The sequence below is a fragment of the Pocillopora damicornis genome, chromosome 6 (genome assembly GCF_964200805.1).
Source record: "Pocillopora damicornis chromosome 6, jaPocDami1.2, whole genome shotgun sequence".
NCBI lineage: Eukaryota > Metazoa > Cnidaria > Anthozoa > Scleractinia > Pocilloporidae > Pocillopora > Pocillopora damicornis.
Genome location: NC_142675.1, coordinates 13,077,405 through 13,094,144, shown reverse-complemented (window position 1 = coordinate 13,094,144; position 16,740 = coordinate 13,077,405). Strand labels below are relative to the sequence as shown.

General features: G+C 36.4%; 2 protein-coding genes across 4 annotated transcripts in view; both read right to left on the bottom strand.

Moving 5' to 3' along the window:
• The window catches only part of LOC113685545 (unconventional myosin-VIIa), a 29,526-nt gene extending 22,099 nt beyond the window's left edge, over window positions 1–7,427 (bottom strand). Inside the window, exons 1-12 of the mRNA XM_027203069.2 lie at window positions 7,196–7,427; window positions 6,933–7,007; window positions 4,985–5,098; window positions 4,571–4,648; window positions 4,000–4,074; window positions 3,281–3,465; window positions 2,820–2,941; window positions 2,369–2,511; window positions 1,130–1,312; window positions 933–1,017; window positions 604–680; window positions 90–275 (exon numbers count right to left, since the gene is read on the bottom strand). Of these exons, the coding sequence (XP_027058870.2) occupies window positions 90–275; window positions 604–680; window positions 933–1,017; window positions 1,130–1,312; window positions 2,369–2,511; window positions 2,820–2,941; window positions 3,281–3,465; window positions 4,000–4,074; window positions 4,571–4,648; window positions 4,985–5,098; window positions 6,933–6,950 (1,266 nt within the window). The 5' untranslated portion in view covers window positions 6,951–7,007; window positions 7,196–7,427. The remainder of the gene's footprint in view (window positions 1–89; window positions 276–603; window positions 681–932; window positions 1,018–1,129; window positions 1,313–2,368; window positions 2,512–2,819; window positions 2,942–3,280; window positions 3,466–3,999; window positions 4,075–4,570; window positions 4,649–4,984; window positions 5,099–6,932; window positions 7,008–7,195) is intronic.
• A 751-nt stretch (window positions 7,428–8,178) lies between these two features.
• LOC113685537 (myosin-VIIa) lies at window positions 8,179–15,338 on the bottom strand. Of its 3 annotated transcripts, none has more exons than XM_027203053.2 (13): window positions 15,197–15,338; window positions 14,673–14,751; window positions 14,351–14,494; window positions 13,835–13,915; window positions 13,605–13,691; window positions 12,978–13,099; window positions 12,531–12,648; window positions 12,320–12,448; window positions 11,746–11,919; window positions 11,070–11,291; window positions 10,596–10,763; window positions 9,855–10,108; window positions 8,179–9,252 (listed from the first exon to the last, which is right to left on the bottom strand). In XM_027203053.2, exons 2-13 carry the CDS (start codon window positions 14,688–14,690, stop codon window positions 9,099–9,101), a joined length of 1,671 nt encoding a protein of 556 aa, XP_027058854.2. In that variant the 5' UTR covers window positions 14,691–14,751; window positions 15,197–15,338; the 3' UTR covers window positions 8,179–9,098. The 3 variants fall into 3 exon arrangements, with proteins under 3 accessions (XP_027058854.2, XP_027058855.2, XP_027058857.2); XM_027203054.2 differs by having other exon boundaries at window positions 14,673–14,701; XM_027203056.2 differs by lacking the exon at window positions 9,855–10,108.
• Window positions 15,339–16,740: the final 1,402 nt, after the last annotated feature.

Here is a 16,740-nt window from a genome sequence, read left to right as displayed (position 1 = left end):
ACTTCAAGTAATTGCAATTAATTACACGCCATAAGCATCAAAAGAGCAAAATATCACCAACTTAGCTTCCATTAACTTTGGTAACTCACCTTGTCTGTGAAAATGGCTGCATTTATTTTGTTAACAATCCACACAAAGATTCGTCCATAAATTCCCTTGACAAAGGCATCTCTAATATCTACAGCTTTTACAGCACTGACTGGAGAAAAGATCATTTCACCTCTTGCAAATGTTGATCGGCTGGTAAATGCTTCAATAAGATTCTCATATGACACCTGAGATAGATAACCAATAACCACTATTAGTGAATGCCTAGAATACTATGCATACTCTCGTTAGTCAATAAGTGTATTTAGACAAGAATATACAGATACATGCAAAAGGTATACTCCAATCTCTTTCCTAAACCTACTCTTCAAACCCAACAATTGCCCTTTACTCATTGTACACACTCAACTTTATCCCAACATTGCAAACACCCAAACCTATTCCCATTATAATTGGACTCAGCCATCTCTATCAACACAACAAGAGTGCACCTTTGAATCTATCTCCATACCCATTCTACACATGCAACACTGTTCCTATGCTCTTTCCTCATACCTCTAGAAGACCTGCAACAACTTTTCCCAGCTCATGATCAGTGATGTCGCATGCATCCACGGTACTTCGAATGGTGGCTATTGGGTGTAAAAAAGAAAGAAAAAGAAAGAAGAAGAAACACATATCGCAATTGTTTCTTAATTTTAATTAGTGCATTAAACAAAATCATTTTATTGACTTTTGTGTGTGTTTAAGATGACTGACTTGTTACTTTAGAGCTTATTAACTCTAAAGAGCAGAGAGTCAGTTCACACAAGCCTCTCATTCATTAGCAACCTAACAAATATAACTAACAATAAATGTCACATTACTTTTAATTGTGGAAGTACCTTCAAATTCTAGGTTTCCAATGTGAAGAATGGCAGCCAGTAATTTGAAAATGTTCCAACTATCATCTTGACTGAACATTAATACCTAGACATCATTGTAAAAATAGAAAAATTAATTTTCTTTTGGCTATGCAGATGATTTCAAGTTTAAATTTCTAGGTACTATGCATGTATCTTGAGGTAGAAGCTATGCTTACCTTCATTGCCCCTTTGATTATAGCAAATTCTTCTGAATCATCCATTCCTTGACAAGAGATACAGTTGCCTTGTGTTAAATAGTAGTAGTCTGAAGCATCTGTCAGGTTCAGTAACTCTCTCTCATTACATGACATTCCAGAAAGCATGCGATAGAAAATGTGATAATTTCTCTCATCAGGCATCTGAAATGCAAAAATGATATTAATGGCTGGTGTACACTGTATCCTTAACATTACTGTAACTTGAAAAATCTAAAGTTTTATGAATACAAGAATATAAAGTTTACATTAATGATGTAATGTCCTATCTGTACTTGAGACTAGGAGGTCCTACATGTAAGTTCGTATAAATTATTTCCTTGCCTTCATGAGCTCACTTCTAGAGCTATACACACCAGCCGCCAGAGATTTAGAAATGTATTGTGTTAATTTATAAATTTATTTTTATCTTTTCATTATAAGACATTTACTAATCATTCTATTTTATATTTTTTAAACAGTCTGCAAAAAATAAACAAGGCAGACTTTGAACTCGTTAGGAGGTGAGCGTGGCCCAGTGGTTAGGGCGCTGCACTTGTAAGCTGGAGGTCCCGGGTTCAAGTCCTCCTCCCTGCCACTGGATGGATTTGTCTTCGGTGGCCCCGAATTCAACTCCTACATGCTTTGTAAATAGCCAACTGGTCTGCCTCCTACCAGTTGGGGTTTTTAACGAGTTTCTGTTCATTTACGATATTTGTTTCCTTATTTACAGTGTCCCCAATTAGCACAGCAGTGCTAAAATACACTGACACTTAAATAAAGTTATTATTATTATTATTATTATTATTATGATAAATGTAATATCCACCATAGATACCATTTTTTATCTACAAGGTATTGTATATTGATTGGATGCTCTTGATCAATCAGATTTTTCATAGTAATCCTAATATATCAAATGCTGGGGTGGGTATATCAACAACAAGAAAAAGTAAGAATACAAAGTGACTCAAAAATGTATTTGAAGTAACATTTGATTCTGGTACAAGCAGTCTAGTGTACAGAATGCATTCTAGAAGAACAATCAATGTTTAATCATAAATTATGTGAAAATAATTAAAGAGTTATAACTGATTTTTAAATCATAGACATATTTAGAGTATACTTACATCATGACAGTTAAAAGTGTTTTGTACAAAATGTAAATCCACAGACACTTTCATTCCATTTTTTTTTTCATCTACAATTCGATATACTTACTTGGCTGACAAGTCTTGATTTCTCCAAAAGGTATTGGTCAATCTTGGCTCCTTCAATTTGTCCAGTCTTGTTAAAATGGACATCAATATATTTGCCAAACCTGCTAGAATTATCATTCCGTACTGTCTTGGCATTACCAAAAGCTAAATTAAACAAAGACCATCATAATAAACAGAATGTAGAGCAATATTTTCATTGGTAGTCAACAAATTAACCATTTTAAGGAATACTAGATGGTCTATGTGAATGAGGGTGTGACTGTATCCTGTCTCTTAATAGAATGAAAAAAACCCCTCCCCCCACCCCAACCTGGCACTTTCCAACCTTGTCCTCAAGCTTTGCTGTTGGAAAACTGTTTGCTTCTTGGGACAGACAATGTCCATGAACATATCCCATTCATATTGTCACACCAAATGGAGGGTATTGCTTATGCAGTATATACAGTATGCACCTTCTAAAACTGGATTGGCCTCCAGAATTTGTTGTTCAATCCATGAGTGTTGCCCACTGACAGCAGCAAGAAACTGAAGAATGAGTTTAGTTGACTCTGTCTTGCCAGCTCCACTCTCACCGCTACAACACAATCAGCTCAAAGCTTTAACATACAGAGGAAATTCTAAATCAAATAGCTCTTTTAGATTACATTTAGGCCAATAATTATCATACAAACTATAATGACTAGTATACATGTATAAATATTATTCACTGATAACAATTAATCATTTATTAAGGAATTTGCCTGAGTTTACAAATAATTATTAATATCTTATCTGTATCCTGCTAATTTGTTACTGCAAGCAGTTAGGATATTTCATGATTTAACATAATCTAATTAATATTTATAGTCACAACTGTCTTCTATATGTAACTGTTGTGTAGTTTGTTGATGTTATTGTTTCATTTTTACAGTACCTAATAATGACACACTGATCATGAGCTTCTCTCTTCATATGAGAATATGCATTGTCTGCCACAGCAAAGATGTGAGGAGGAAGATCACCTAATTTCCTATTCTTGTACTTCTTAACATGATCAGCATCGTAGATAGAGTAAAGCTGATATGGATTAACAGCAACTAAAATGGATCCAGTGAAGGTCTGAAAAGTAACAACATGCAGGTCATAGGTCATTACACCTTGAAAAATTGAAGTTGTAACATCAGTACAGTAACATGACTGTTCATGGAAAGATAGTATCCTATGGCAATTGTGTTATTGGTAGAAATATTTTAACAGAATAAATTTAATTAAAGCAGGGCATGTAGTACAATATGTGTGCAGTACTGCTCAAAAGTATGTCGACAGTCCCTCAAAACTTAATCCTCAATCCTTAATTCTTGATCCTTGATTCTTGTACTCAATTCTCACTCCTCATTTCTTAAACCTGGATTCCTGATCTTTGACTCCTCAATTCTCAAAAAGTTTGAGGATGGAGGTTTGAGTTGAGTTTTGAGACATTTGAGTCTGGGTTCTGCACATTTATTTAAATGACCAGGTGGTAACTTAATCAAGAAGATCTGTCAACTAAAATTGATGATGCTCTTGAAATACCTTTAAATGTCACAACAAAAATTCCTTTTAACAGACATTGTATTCCTGTGATCAATATGAATTGAAGCTAAGTTGACTTACATAAATCTGGTGATTGTAGTATCTAATGAAAAGGTTGTGAAGGATTCCTGCCTCATTAAGATCTCCAAGTTGTATCTATAGTTCATAAGTGGAATAAGGAAATTAAGACAAAACTCAGCTGCATAATTAATTGACTGATTTGACAGCTACAACTGTACAAATTGTGCAACCTTACACATGCTTTAACTGTTACAATGAAAGTATTCAAAGGTGACACCCAGAAATATTTTGTTCTGTCAAATCCAGCCCTCAGAAGTAGAAAAAGAGCCCTTCCCTTACACAGCTATGTAGAGGTTTTTTGAAAAGGTTTATTTACATGGGAGTTGACAAGCACAAAAAATGTTTCAAAATAAGTTAGTGGAGGGTTTATCAAAATTTGTGTCTCAGTTTCTGAGTTTCTGAGTTTCAAATGAACTTCAGACTCATGTAATAAACTGGATTCATATCATAATTTGGAACACAACCAAAGTCAAAGATTAGAACACTTACAGATTATCTCAATATTGATGGAGGACCACATCTTATATGTATATTGTCTTTTGAACTAGTTAAATGAAAAAATTGTACATACCATGTCATCAACTCCATTTACACTTGTTGGATGCATAATTCTAAGTTTGTTAGCCAATGAAGATTGGATCCAATGCTCCTAAAGCAGATACAAATAATATTACTGGTCAATTTGATTGTTGTGTATGGCATCTGTGAGGAATCCTGGAAAATGTGTAAAATAACATGAGATATTCTTAAGTTTAGTTATTTTGCTACAACATAGCCTGATAAACAGTGGAACAAACAGCAAGAAATAAGATTCCTTAAATGTTATAAAACCAGTTAATCACATTTACATGACATTTGACAAGAAACTGAGTAGATCTTGATTTGAGTGTCTCTTCACAGAAAGAGATATAAGCAATGGAGTACAATTTTTAATATCACTTGACAACTGAACAGGTCCATGGGGACAATTGCCAGGGTTAAATACCTTTCCTTCATCATCAACAACTTGAATCTGCCCTGAGTCAGCCAATTTGACCAGTGCTCCAATGGGCACATCAAACTCTCCTCCACCAGTATTGTCCAGCCAGACATGTTCACCCTGTAGACATGAAAGAGAGCATGCCTCAACTCATCTCTGTGGTAAAAAAGGTAACCTATCAGTGAATAAATCCACCTGGAAACTGCTGCAAAGGACAGTCATGATATATTGTACCAATATGTTTCCAGATCTACACCATAATGTAGCAGTACTGGTATCTGGATGAAATACAAGTTATGAACATTATTGCTGAAAATCATTATTAACATGGTATGAAGATCAAATTTTTCAGCCCTCTACGTAAATTAAAAGTTTTTGCGCTGAGCTCCCATCCAGTTTTGACAGGTCCACAACCATAAAAAAGGAATGTTCTTATCAATGCTAACATTCCCTAATTAGGACAAGAAGCTTGCTTAAAGATGCTTCCATAGATATGAATACATATACATAAAATTTTTCTCCCTTAGTCTCTATGGTCATCAGGATTATTTTTTTGGTTTGGATGTAGCAAGCTAAGTTTAAAATTAATTCAAATCGGGCATGAAACAGGAATGTTGTACATATTGGCACAACACTCATATTTTGAAATTGGTTTTATTATGATCTACAGTACATTTATACTACAAATTGAACACAAACTCCCCATTCCCATCCATTTCTTTACTATATGGGTGTCTGAATTCCAAATACTTAAAAATAGTAGGAAGGTACCTCCTCATTTTGGAAATATTTTTATTTCCCATATAAAAATTTGTGTTTTCCAAGAAAGACATAATAATATCCTAGTCCGCAATTATATGTTACAAGGAATACAATTAATTTCCAAGTCTCTCTGTCTCCCTGCAAATCATTAATGATAATTGAGGTGATGAAAATATGTGTCTTTACGTCAATAATATTGACCAACAACAACATTCACTGTCACCTGAGTTTTGAGGGAAATAAAAATGAAAAGCAACTCGCTGATATAGCATGAGGTGAGAATGTAACAATGATCAAACTTCCATACGTCACAACTACTAATCATAAATTGTTTATTTAGGATTCCATTTTGCTGGTAAACCGACGACGCTTACACAATTCAGAATGATTACAAAGCATATTATATCATTCGCACGATCTTCTCATGCAAACCAATTAATCGACCGGGAGGTTAAGCCAAGACAATGCGACTTCATATTACTGAGTGCATTAAATTAGTGGTGTTATCATGCACTAGTAACAGGGAGATTATTCGAGCACTACGAGGTTACTGATACCAAGATAATAAAAAAAATTCCTTTTGTATTCAGGCAGCATGTTATAAAATATAGAAAACGAGGAGTACGCGAAAAGGATGCGATAAAATATTAATCTAGCTGAGATGTCGAGGTTATTTTATTTATGGTTCCTCCTTATATTGTACAGCTTCAGACCCAAAATAAATATTCATAACTAACTCACTATGTTCAGCTTAATGCAAGGATGGTTTCAGACACACTTTATCACAAATGAATGTTTTCATCAAGTTGTTAAAAACATATCTCGAGTCTTGTTTTCAAAAAGTTTCTCCAAATAGGTGTTAAATCGTTCGATTTTGTTCGTCTCAGTACACTCCAGCCTATATCAAACAGATATTTTTCTTCGTTGGAGCAATAAATTGTCCGCAGCTATGAAGAATTACTACCGAAAGTTTAGTTCGTTCATATGACGTCGTCGATGTTATTAAAAAAATACAAATTTCCCTCTCCTTTTCACCTAGAGCTTTAGTGTCAACGAGATGTAAGGTTGACATTTTTGTAACGAGTGAACGCACTGATGATTAGAAACGTTGCGTGCACTTCCGATTTCATATTTTTCGAAAGAAATAAGAATAAAAAAATCGTACACCTCTTTTTGCATTATTCTTTCCTACCTTGGAGACGATCACCATTGTAAGCTTTCAAGATACAACCAACAAGGCTTGATGAGATAGCAAGATGCAATCAATCTGCAAACATATATTAACTGTCAGAAGCATCGATCGAAATAAATATGGCTGGTCTTAAAATACAGGAAAGTAATACAACTACTGTTTTAAACTTTAGGAAACACATCTATTTACAGATTGTTCGAGATTGTTGGTGTTTGATAAAAGCGGAGCCCAAAAGAACTTTAATTCAATATTAGGACACTTACCGGCATTAGAGACACGTCGCTTGGGAAGCAACCATGTATTCCATTAAGAATGTACATACATGAAAAATTAAAGAATCATTTCAATAATCAATCTCTTCCTTCTAATCCAGAGGTTTGACAGTAATATTCTATAAGCGAAAATAATTGTGTTTGTATTCAAGCAAAGTTTTTGTTTGGATCAGACCTGCAGTGCCCCAGCCGGGCTGTGTTGTAATCACATGCAAACGAGGCTAATAAATATTTTCCTTCCGTTAGGATATAAGTGCAAGGCGGGAAATTATGTTCCAATCTAACAGCCAGTATCCCGGAAGCTCTTCCCTGGGCCCCCTCATCTTGGGGGAAAAAGAAATAGGACACGCTTAACCGGCAAGACTCGGGGAATGATTGTAATGTTAGAGGAATCAAAAGAACTGACTAGTCTGGCTTTTAGAGCCTTCGTTATCATTGTCCAGCAGAACACACTTTCGACAAAAATGGTGAGTGTATCTGCCATGTAGAAGTAAATCATGGGACCAGTTAGTCGCTACTCTCGCATTAACTGCTCAAATAAGAATTTAGGAACAATTATAGAAGGAAGATTTATAAAAAAGGGAAGCACAAGGTTACCTGCCCATACACCATGGCGCGAACGAGTTTGTAAAAGGAGCAAGGCTTTCTTTACTGCGCTGTGAGAAATGAGATAGAGGAAGTGATAGAAAAAGCGACGGGCGTATCATGAAATGCTCTACGACGTAGTTAAGTCCGGCCGGACGCGAAAGTTGCAATCCATCAAAGATTTGGTTTTTCAAAACAACAAAACCATTTTTAGCCACCTTAACTGACATAGGATAGCTGGATAGCTGGATAGGAAAGCTTTCAAATGCGACGCTGATCCGAAAGCGACGAAACCGGACATATAGAAAAGCATTTTTCCCTGTGTAGAAGTGAAGAGGTTACCTTTTTGACAACGACAGAAAACAACACCTTGTCAACCAAAGACTCCATTTACATGAACATGACTTTAATGGGAAATTATAATATCGCAAAGATGTTTTGAATCTTATCGTAATACAGCAATACAAACGAATTAATGTAATTGCTGTTATTATTTTGTCTCACATTTCAAAGCAGGGTGGGGGAATTGTGATTCAAACGGTATCTAAATGATAAGAGGACCCGTGTAGAGATATCAATAGATATGGAATGGTATCTCTCTTTTTAAAAAAAAATACATCTCTTTTTCTCGGTGAAAAATCTAACAGGAAATATGCTGCATTACAATAATTACTGGTTGCAATCCTAAAGGATTTTGTCGTATCCACCTGTTTCAATGCGGAGTTAGTTTTTTCCCTATTGTAAATTTTACAAGTGCTTTCAAAAGTACTTCAAACAATTTGATTTAGGTATAGAAACTCCCAAATAAACTTAGCTGTCATATTTACTCTTATTTAATAGCCTATCATTCGCAGGTTTGATAAAACGTTCTAATTATCTCCAGTTCCTTGTTTCAGAGATTTCAACCTAAGAAACCCGCCCCTTATGAAATCCTCTTGTAGCAACAACGTGAGTCAGCGTCCTCGACGTGGTAGATAATTTCTCCAGTACGCCCAGGTAGGACAATTGCACACCTTCGGTAAGGTCCTCCTACATTGTGCCAGCCATTGATAAAATCAAGATGCTTAGTTTACTATCACAAAAGTCTAGCTCCTAAAATTTCGTTTTCCAATAATATGGCGATGCGTTCGCTAAGAATCTACCTTATTGCGTAGCGATAATATAGATACATTTCCTTGCTAATTGTCCCATATCCGATTACATCCCGGCAGCAAACAATGGAGTATAGCACTGCATGATGCAGATCAGTAACTGGTAACCATAGACGGAATGACGTGACGATCGGCTGTGATATAATCCAGTCAGATAATTAGTCATCTCCGCCAGCGGAACTTGGAGTTTTAAAATATAGCAAGAAATGATTGATGAGGTTATTCATTGTATCAGCTTGCACACTCCTGAAAGAGAAGGTCTGGGAACGAATTGTGTTCAGGACCAAAACGGGATCCAGATACATTCCTTTCCTGAATACAAAACAAAAAGTTAACGTGAGTCATCCAATAGTTTATTATTGAGAAAGCAACATTTTCATGTACATGTAACCTTTTCCAGCTGTTTGGCATACGTTAGTCAGACAGTCATTCAGACAGTGAGTCAGTCAGTAAGTCTATTAGACAGTTGTTTCTTCGGTCAGTCAGACAGCTGGTCAAACAGTCAACTGTCCAACTTTTCACACCTCAACGCCGACAAATCGAGATCTTAAGCATTTTGGCGATAATTCGAAACCAAGTCTCAACCCTGCTAAACGACAAACTTGCCAGCTACTAGAACAACCTTACCTAAAAGTTGTCCTGTACTTAAAACCTAGTTCAACAGATTAATCCAAAATGCCAAAGTTTCGAATTTGGTTTGCTTAAATTTAACTTTTTCTAGCAAAAATTTATGCAAGGTGTTTTCATATCAAGGATCTCATTTAAAAGGACTTTTCCTTTTCTAAATAGTAATAGCAGAGGGTTTGAGCTCTCATGTTAAAGCATAAGACTTCTGTACGTAATAAGTGCTGAATCTCAATGTGTGTAACAAAGAGATCCCTTCTGTGTTTGAATCCACTAAGCATTCTACAGACCTTACACTGGTCGCTTTCTTGATTTGAGAGTATCCCATACTAAGTAAGGGAGGACTGTCAGGAGTTTCAGATGACAAAACTTGAAATCTTTTTGAATTGAAGGCGATTTTGACGGCGACTTTTGGAAGTTTTGGCCCCGATGACACAAATCCATCGAAAATTCTTGAGAAATCTCTGAACCAATTGCTGGCTGCATAACGTACGATGTCTTGTTGCACAACCTCTATATTAGATCTCTCTTGAACGCGGGAACTCTTCACAACGATAAAAATAAAGAGCAATTTTTATTTTGAATTTTTATGTTTATCACAATATCCACCATGACATCTAAAATTAATTTCCCTTTCCCTACAACATTCTTCGTTTTATGAACTTTAAACGATAATGTTATCTCTTATTACATCCATTTTGAAATCATTGGCAATCCTTGCAATCTTATCAGTGTGATTTACAAACGAATCGGATCTAATTTTAATTGCTCTAAATCGCATCCTTTTCCCAGCCAATAAGAAAGCAGCACTAAATCGAAACAACCAATCAGATTTCAAGGCCCATTTATAGTAACCGTAAAGAAGCCACAATAATCTTTAAAACCTTCTCCCCTGAAAACCTTTCTTCTTCTTTTTCTTCTTCTTCATCCGTTTCCATTAAATTTACAATCCTCATCATCAAAGTAATGCTCACGATTGAACTCCAAATCAATCTACAAGAACACACATGTATTGTGAACAGGAAACTTACCGCATAAAAAGCTGACTTGACGTTACTGACAAGTTCGTCCTCTGAACTATTAGCAAGTACAAATGGCGGAAAAGAAGCTTGGATAACCTCACGGAGTAAGTTTTCTTGTAATTCGGGACCATTCTCTATATAGTACCGTTTAGCCACAATTTTAATCATTTCCTGTTGCTGCAATTAAGAATGAAATAAGATCGGCCCTACAATTCACCAGCTTTCTCAAAACGGTTTGTCGTTCGTACGAGTTTTGCTGCCGTAGGGGCATTGTGGCGGGTGTCCTGTGAACCTGCGCCGCATACGAGCGGAATAGTAGGGTTGACGACCGGCGATGGGTAACCTCCTCCTCGTAATAAATAGAACAAAAAAACCGTTTCGAAAACATCTGGGAAAGCCTCAGCCAAAAAGGAGGGGAGGGATTCGGATTATGTTCATATCAGCAATGAGTACTCGGACATCCTTTGCCCGTTTGGTTCTTACCTCACAGATGTACTCCTCAGCACGGATCCCTCCGACAATCTGATGGTAGATCAGATTAGTGGCCACTTTGTCAATGCTGATATTTTCCGTGGGTGCAAATAAATCTTTTCGAAAGAATAAGTGCCAAGCACCAGACTCATTTAGAGTCTCAGAGCATGCATACTGCTCAGCTAAGGAGACGGCATCTAAAACACTCTCATTTCCACAGCCCCAGTTGGCAACCTGCGACAAAAAATAACAATCAACGGTGATGAACTACGTTTACACTTTCGATCAGGTTCCAATAGCATTTGATCGTAGACCTCGTCAACCTGTCTACAACCGTTTTGTTTTGTTTTGTTCTGTTTCTTTTGGTTTTTTGAGCGACGAAGCGCGATTCCCGCTTGCGACACTGAGTGTTAGGCGTGATGGTGACTACTGAGCGGGCAGAAGGACAAATGATGTCCGTGGACATTCTTGGAAAAAAGACGCCTTTCAGGATTCTACCCACGTCATAACCTTACCTTAAACCTTGCCTTAAACACAAATGACTTGATCAATGTAATTTACAGTGTTTAAGATGTCTCGTTTTTACCAAAAACTTCTTAGCACTGGTCTAATCTATGATACCCGGCGAACCTAAAACTGTGAAGAAATGTGAAGGCCACTGTTAAGAAGCCTCGTTACGGCGTCTAACCTGATTCAATGCTTCAATGAAAACGGAAAATCCAAAGATGTCCTTCAGCCCCAGTTCCTCTTTGATAAGCTGGCACAGTTCAGCGCAAGTTGTGGCAGGATCCACTTCAAATACCTTCCTTGTTCCATCCATGAATATTACTGGCAGAGTAAGGAATGACTGCGATTTGACGGCCTGTGAATTAGATACCGACATTCCGTAAACTTCCACATCTTAGGAACTAATCCATTAGTTTCGGTGTGTCACCATAGCCCACAGGTTGGAATGTATTTAGGCTGCAGGAGGTTGTAAAATCTCGGCAGATATGAAAGTGATGAAACTTTCATTTAGCGGATACTCCCAAGAGGTTAAACATACTAAACCGACCATTACCCTTCTGCTAACTTGTAAATGACATTTTAATAAACTGAACAAATCTGTTAATCGTTTAAGATATCCTTAAATACGAAAAATTCAAAGGTAATTTTCTTGGAGTGTTCATTTGATAGGGGTGTCCACAAAGTATTGCGATACATTACGAGCCATGCAGTAAAACAATAAAAACGGAAAGGAATTCACCGTCTTGATCACTCACCTCCAATTCAACAATTGTAGAAGGCTGTGTTCTTGAACCTATTTCAAGAGTTCTCTGAAGAATCGAGTAGCAATATTCTCCAAATTTACCGGGGCCTTGTTTTAGAAAGTTTCTGAGGTAATTCAGAAGCTAACAACGAAAAAATGATTAATTTAGTTTGCAGCAGGCGGAGGAAAATACAGAAAAAGCGATTACAGTGTCAAGACAGCACCTCATCCGAAGGCGGGAAAACGCCAACACAAAGGGCCAATAGAATCCATCCTCGGGTATAGCTTGTTGGAGAACCATTGTTTATTAGTTGGCGGCAAATTTGGCAGTAGATTTCATCCCTGTAATTAGATTAAAATGATAAGGATGACAAGCAGCTTTCCTTTCTTAAACCGGGGATACACATGACAGGGTCTCACTGATAAGTCTACCGAAGCAGAAAAGAGTGAAAAATGGGGTACTTCTTATTCAGTAGGAAATAAAAATCGTTTAGTATGGCCCAACCCAATTAAAGTAAAATAGCTTCCTTTTAGTTTTTCAGCTCTGAATGTTGTGGTGACCATCGATTGAGCTGGAATTTTCTTGCAAGTAAACATTTAGGAAAATAAACAAAAAGACGAGAAAATCAACAAAAAAACAAAGAAAAACGCCTCCTCTACATATTGCTCACCTTAAAGTCTGTCTACGTATTCCAAAGCTGGTGATAAACTGTATTTTCTCAACGTTTGTTGTGGGACGATTCATCATGATTAAAGGTGGAATGTCGTGAGATGTAAAAGACATCTGTTGGGTCTAAAAAATATGTATCAACATGATCTTAAGAATAAATCCAGATCGAAAAACTTAAAAAATCGGACAAGGCAATGAGTAGCAATTGGGAAACATAACAGGTCGCATTCAGCCACTACAAGTTTTTTGAATGAATACGTAGCTTGCAATTCTTTGGAAACTATTGCAACCAATCCTTTATTGAACAAGCTTGTTCGATGGTAGTCAAGCACATTTATTGTAACAAGTTCTCCAGCCATCGCTAGCTTTTTCGAAGTTTTTCGACTTAAAAAAAGGTAACAATCAATGATTTCTGTGGGTGTCGGGAACAATCCCCTTCACACCCGTTGAAAACAATCCATTGCCATCCTGTCAATCATATTGGTACATTGAGTGGGAAGCAGAGGGTTTCAACAAAACAAAATTAAGATAATGGGGAGTATAGAGTCCTTTCCCTGGTGAAGTATAACCAAGAGATTATAAACTGTTTATATTCTCTTGGCATAACTGAGTGCTTGCTCCTTTTCACCTTCTCAGAGACAACCTTCCTCTTGAACGTGGTTCCTGATGCATAGGCTTTGTCAATTGGCTGTGGCGTCTCTTTTACTTCTGAAACCTTTAAAAAAACATGAAGTATTTCTTTTCTGCATATTATTTTACTGCTACTTTATAAGGGAGTATTGTGATACGGTACGAAATAAAAGAAATAAAATGTGCATTATAGCAACAAGCAAGCTTTAATTCGCGACAAATAAATACCATAATGTCTTCTTCGTCGAATTTTGGTTCTCCCATATCCCTCATGAATCGCAATATGGCGACAGAAATTGCACAGGACGCCTTTAAAGTAAACAGGAAATAATAGTATGTCATCAAATAAATCATGGATAAACGAAAAGATTATGTGAAAATATCCAGTTTTATCACTTACATATGTGACCTTAATTTTCATTTGATTGATTTAGTTTTAATATCCTGACTGCAGCAAAATTTTCCGAAATGTGTTGACCAGCTGTGGAATTTCATACTACCATTTCTTACATTCGAGCCGAAGTCATTTAATTAATTCCAGAAAATTCTGATAACTGTACGCAACTCAACCAGTTTACTCCTCAGGCTAGAAACGTATCTCACGGTCACAACTGTGATATTTACTGGGTGCCATTTTAAAATGGAATCGCTATCGTTATTTTAACACATTTATATTCTGCCTAATGATCGATTAGATCAATATGGTACAAGTGATTGATATGCATTACAAGTAGAAATTGTTACCTTCCTGTCGTCGATATTGTTGCAGTGTAAAAGAGATGACGTAAGAGGTACTCTTGAGAACTGGCATATTTCTCCATTTTGAAAATTGCTTTTGGCAAAATTTAGAAAATCACAGCTTGACAAATCATCAGGTTCCAGCATTTTCTGTTTACCACAACAAATAAAAGAAAACAAAGACTGCGTTGTAAAACTGACGTCATTGGAATGGACTGATACAATTTACAAAATAAATCAATTGGAGAGAGCAAGCTAGCTGTAAATGTTATCATAAGTCTTAGGAAAGGCCTGAGCACAAGACTAATGGACACTGATTATTTCTGACCTGTCTGTGAGGTTCCATCCTGTTTGATCCTGTTGTTGAGGTGTGGAAAAAGATACGTGTCTCACATTTTAACCAACACCTGAAAAAATTAGTTAATAAACGAACCAAAAAACTAATTTAAAAATCTTCGACATCTGATTCGTCAATTCCTATAAACGTTTATAGAAAAAAAAAAGTGTTTGCGAATCTCTTTAAACTAAACCTTGCTTGTTATGCTTCATCTGCTATAAACAAAATGGCTGCTCTTTAATCGCTGCTCCTGTATTGGAACTGTTTGGCCATTTAACCAAACGACTTAGAGCTTTTGTTTCATTTAAGGCGAAGGTCGTTATTTGAGATGAGATGAGATTTGAGATGACTCAAAGGCGACTAAGCTGTGTTAAAACAATCAGAGAATACATCTGCGTGTAATAAACAACGAGTTAAAATTCTTCAGGAATTCTCTATGCTATAATTTTGTAGGTAATAATTTCACAAATAATTCTTTAATTCCGCTACATTACCGTGTGACTAAGTTATCTTACCTGGATAAACGACTTTACTTCCTTTTCTACTCTTTGGTTGAAGTTGATACTTCTGTAAAGTTCAATTTCACATCAGCGACATAAGCATGTTATTGTGACAATCGGGGTTTGAGGTGTGAGCCTGTTCAGAATCACAAAGAATAAAATGCTTTAGCGGTCATGCAGAACAGAACATTCCGGAATAAATTTGGAGCAGTCACACGCTAATTAAAGAACAATTCACTCTTAAAAGAAATAACAAAACCCATTTCTACTGCACTTACTTGATTCTTGAGACAGACATTTCTGAGACGGCACTGTATACCAGGAATGCCACAGCAATTCCAGACCCTCCCGGGCCAATGTGTGAGAATAACACAGTAATTCATTTCCAGCGCTGACTCCGAAGGCGGCCACCCCAGGATGTGGCTCACCCACCCCCCAAATATTAAAAAATGCAAATATTCATTGCATTCCATTCACAAATAACAAACTGACCAAGAGAAACACTCCAATAATAATTGGGTGAACAGACGTTAGCAAAAAAGCATGTTTCTTTCTATTTTGATTTAATTCTCAACCAATTTGATCATATTCGCCTTCTAACTATGACCCTTTTGTGACCCTTTTGTGTATTGGTCCAAACACCAGCTTTTAAAACTGGTCCGCTATTTTTGTAACTGATTCTGCATTGCATACAAAATGTACATTATTCACTCTGCTCAGTACTTAATGATCAAAGATAGCTATTCGCGAATTATTACTGCTGCCTTTTAAAGAAATTTCCATAGATCAAAATATCAGTGACATCATTCCCGAAAAAATGGCTGGCTAACATTGTTCAAAATATCATTGGCGTCATTTGCGAAAAATGAACGGCTAATGACGTATGAAGGAAAGAAAACAGCAGAGAGATAAAAGGAAAGAAAAAAAAAGCTTGGAAGAAAAAACTAAATGAAGAAAAGAAAGAAAGAAAGGAAAGAAGGAAGGAAGGACGAAAGAAGGGTAGAAAGAGGGAAAGGAGAATATAAGAAATCTAGAGGAAATCTTAACCGCTTTGTCAGTAGGAAACAGAGGAGTTACAATTGACTTTTTAATATCTTTCTCCATTTTTTATTAGCTCTCCTTTCATATCAGACAAGGAATTTTCTCTCCTGTTACTTAAACGTAGAATTCCGTCAACGAACCCTGAATACCAGGCGCTCTTCGATTAGTTGAAAATCTCACAGGTCAACTCAACTCCCATCTTAAAAATTCATATTTTTTTCACTGATTGTATATTTTGGAATCAAATTTGTCACAAGATTAACAAGCTGTTTTATTGGGCACGAGTGGAGGCTTATCTACACAACGGTAGGTCATATGTGGTCTTCATGTTTAGAATAACCTGTAGAAATAATTTTTAATTAACGATTTGGAGGGCCTTTGGGGGAGGAATTCATTAATAGCTAAGTTTCTAAACTTACAGGCGACAGTGCAAACTACATGTGTCAAGATACAAAATAACACACAGGTATGTTTACAACTCAATTTTTAGCCAACCAATAAAGAACTCAGCCATGTAA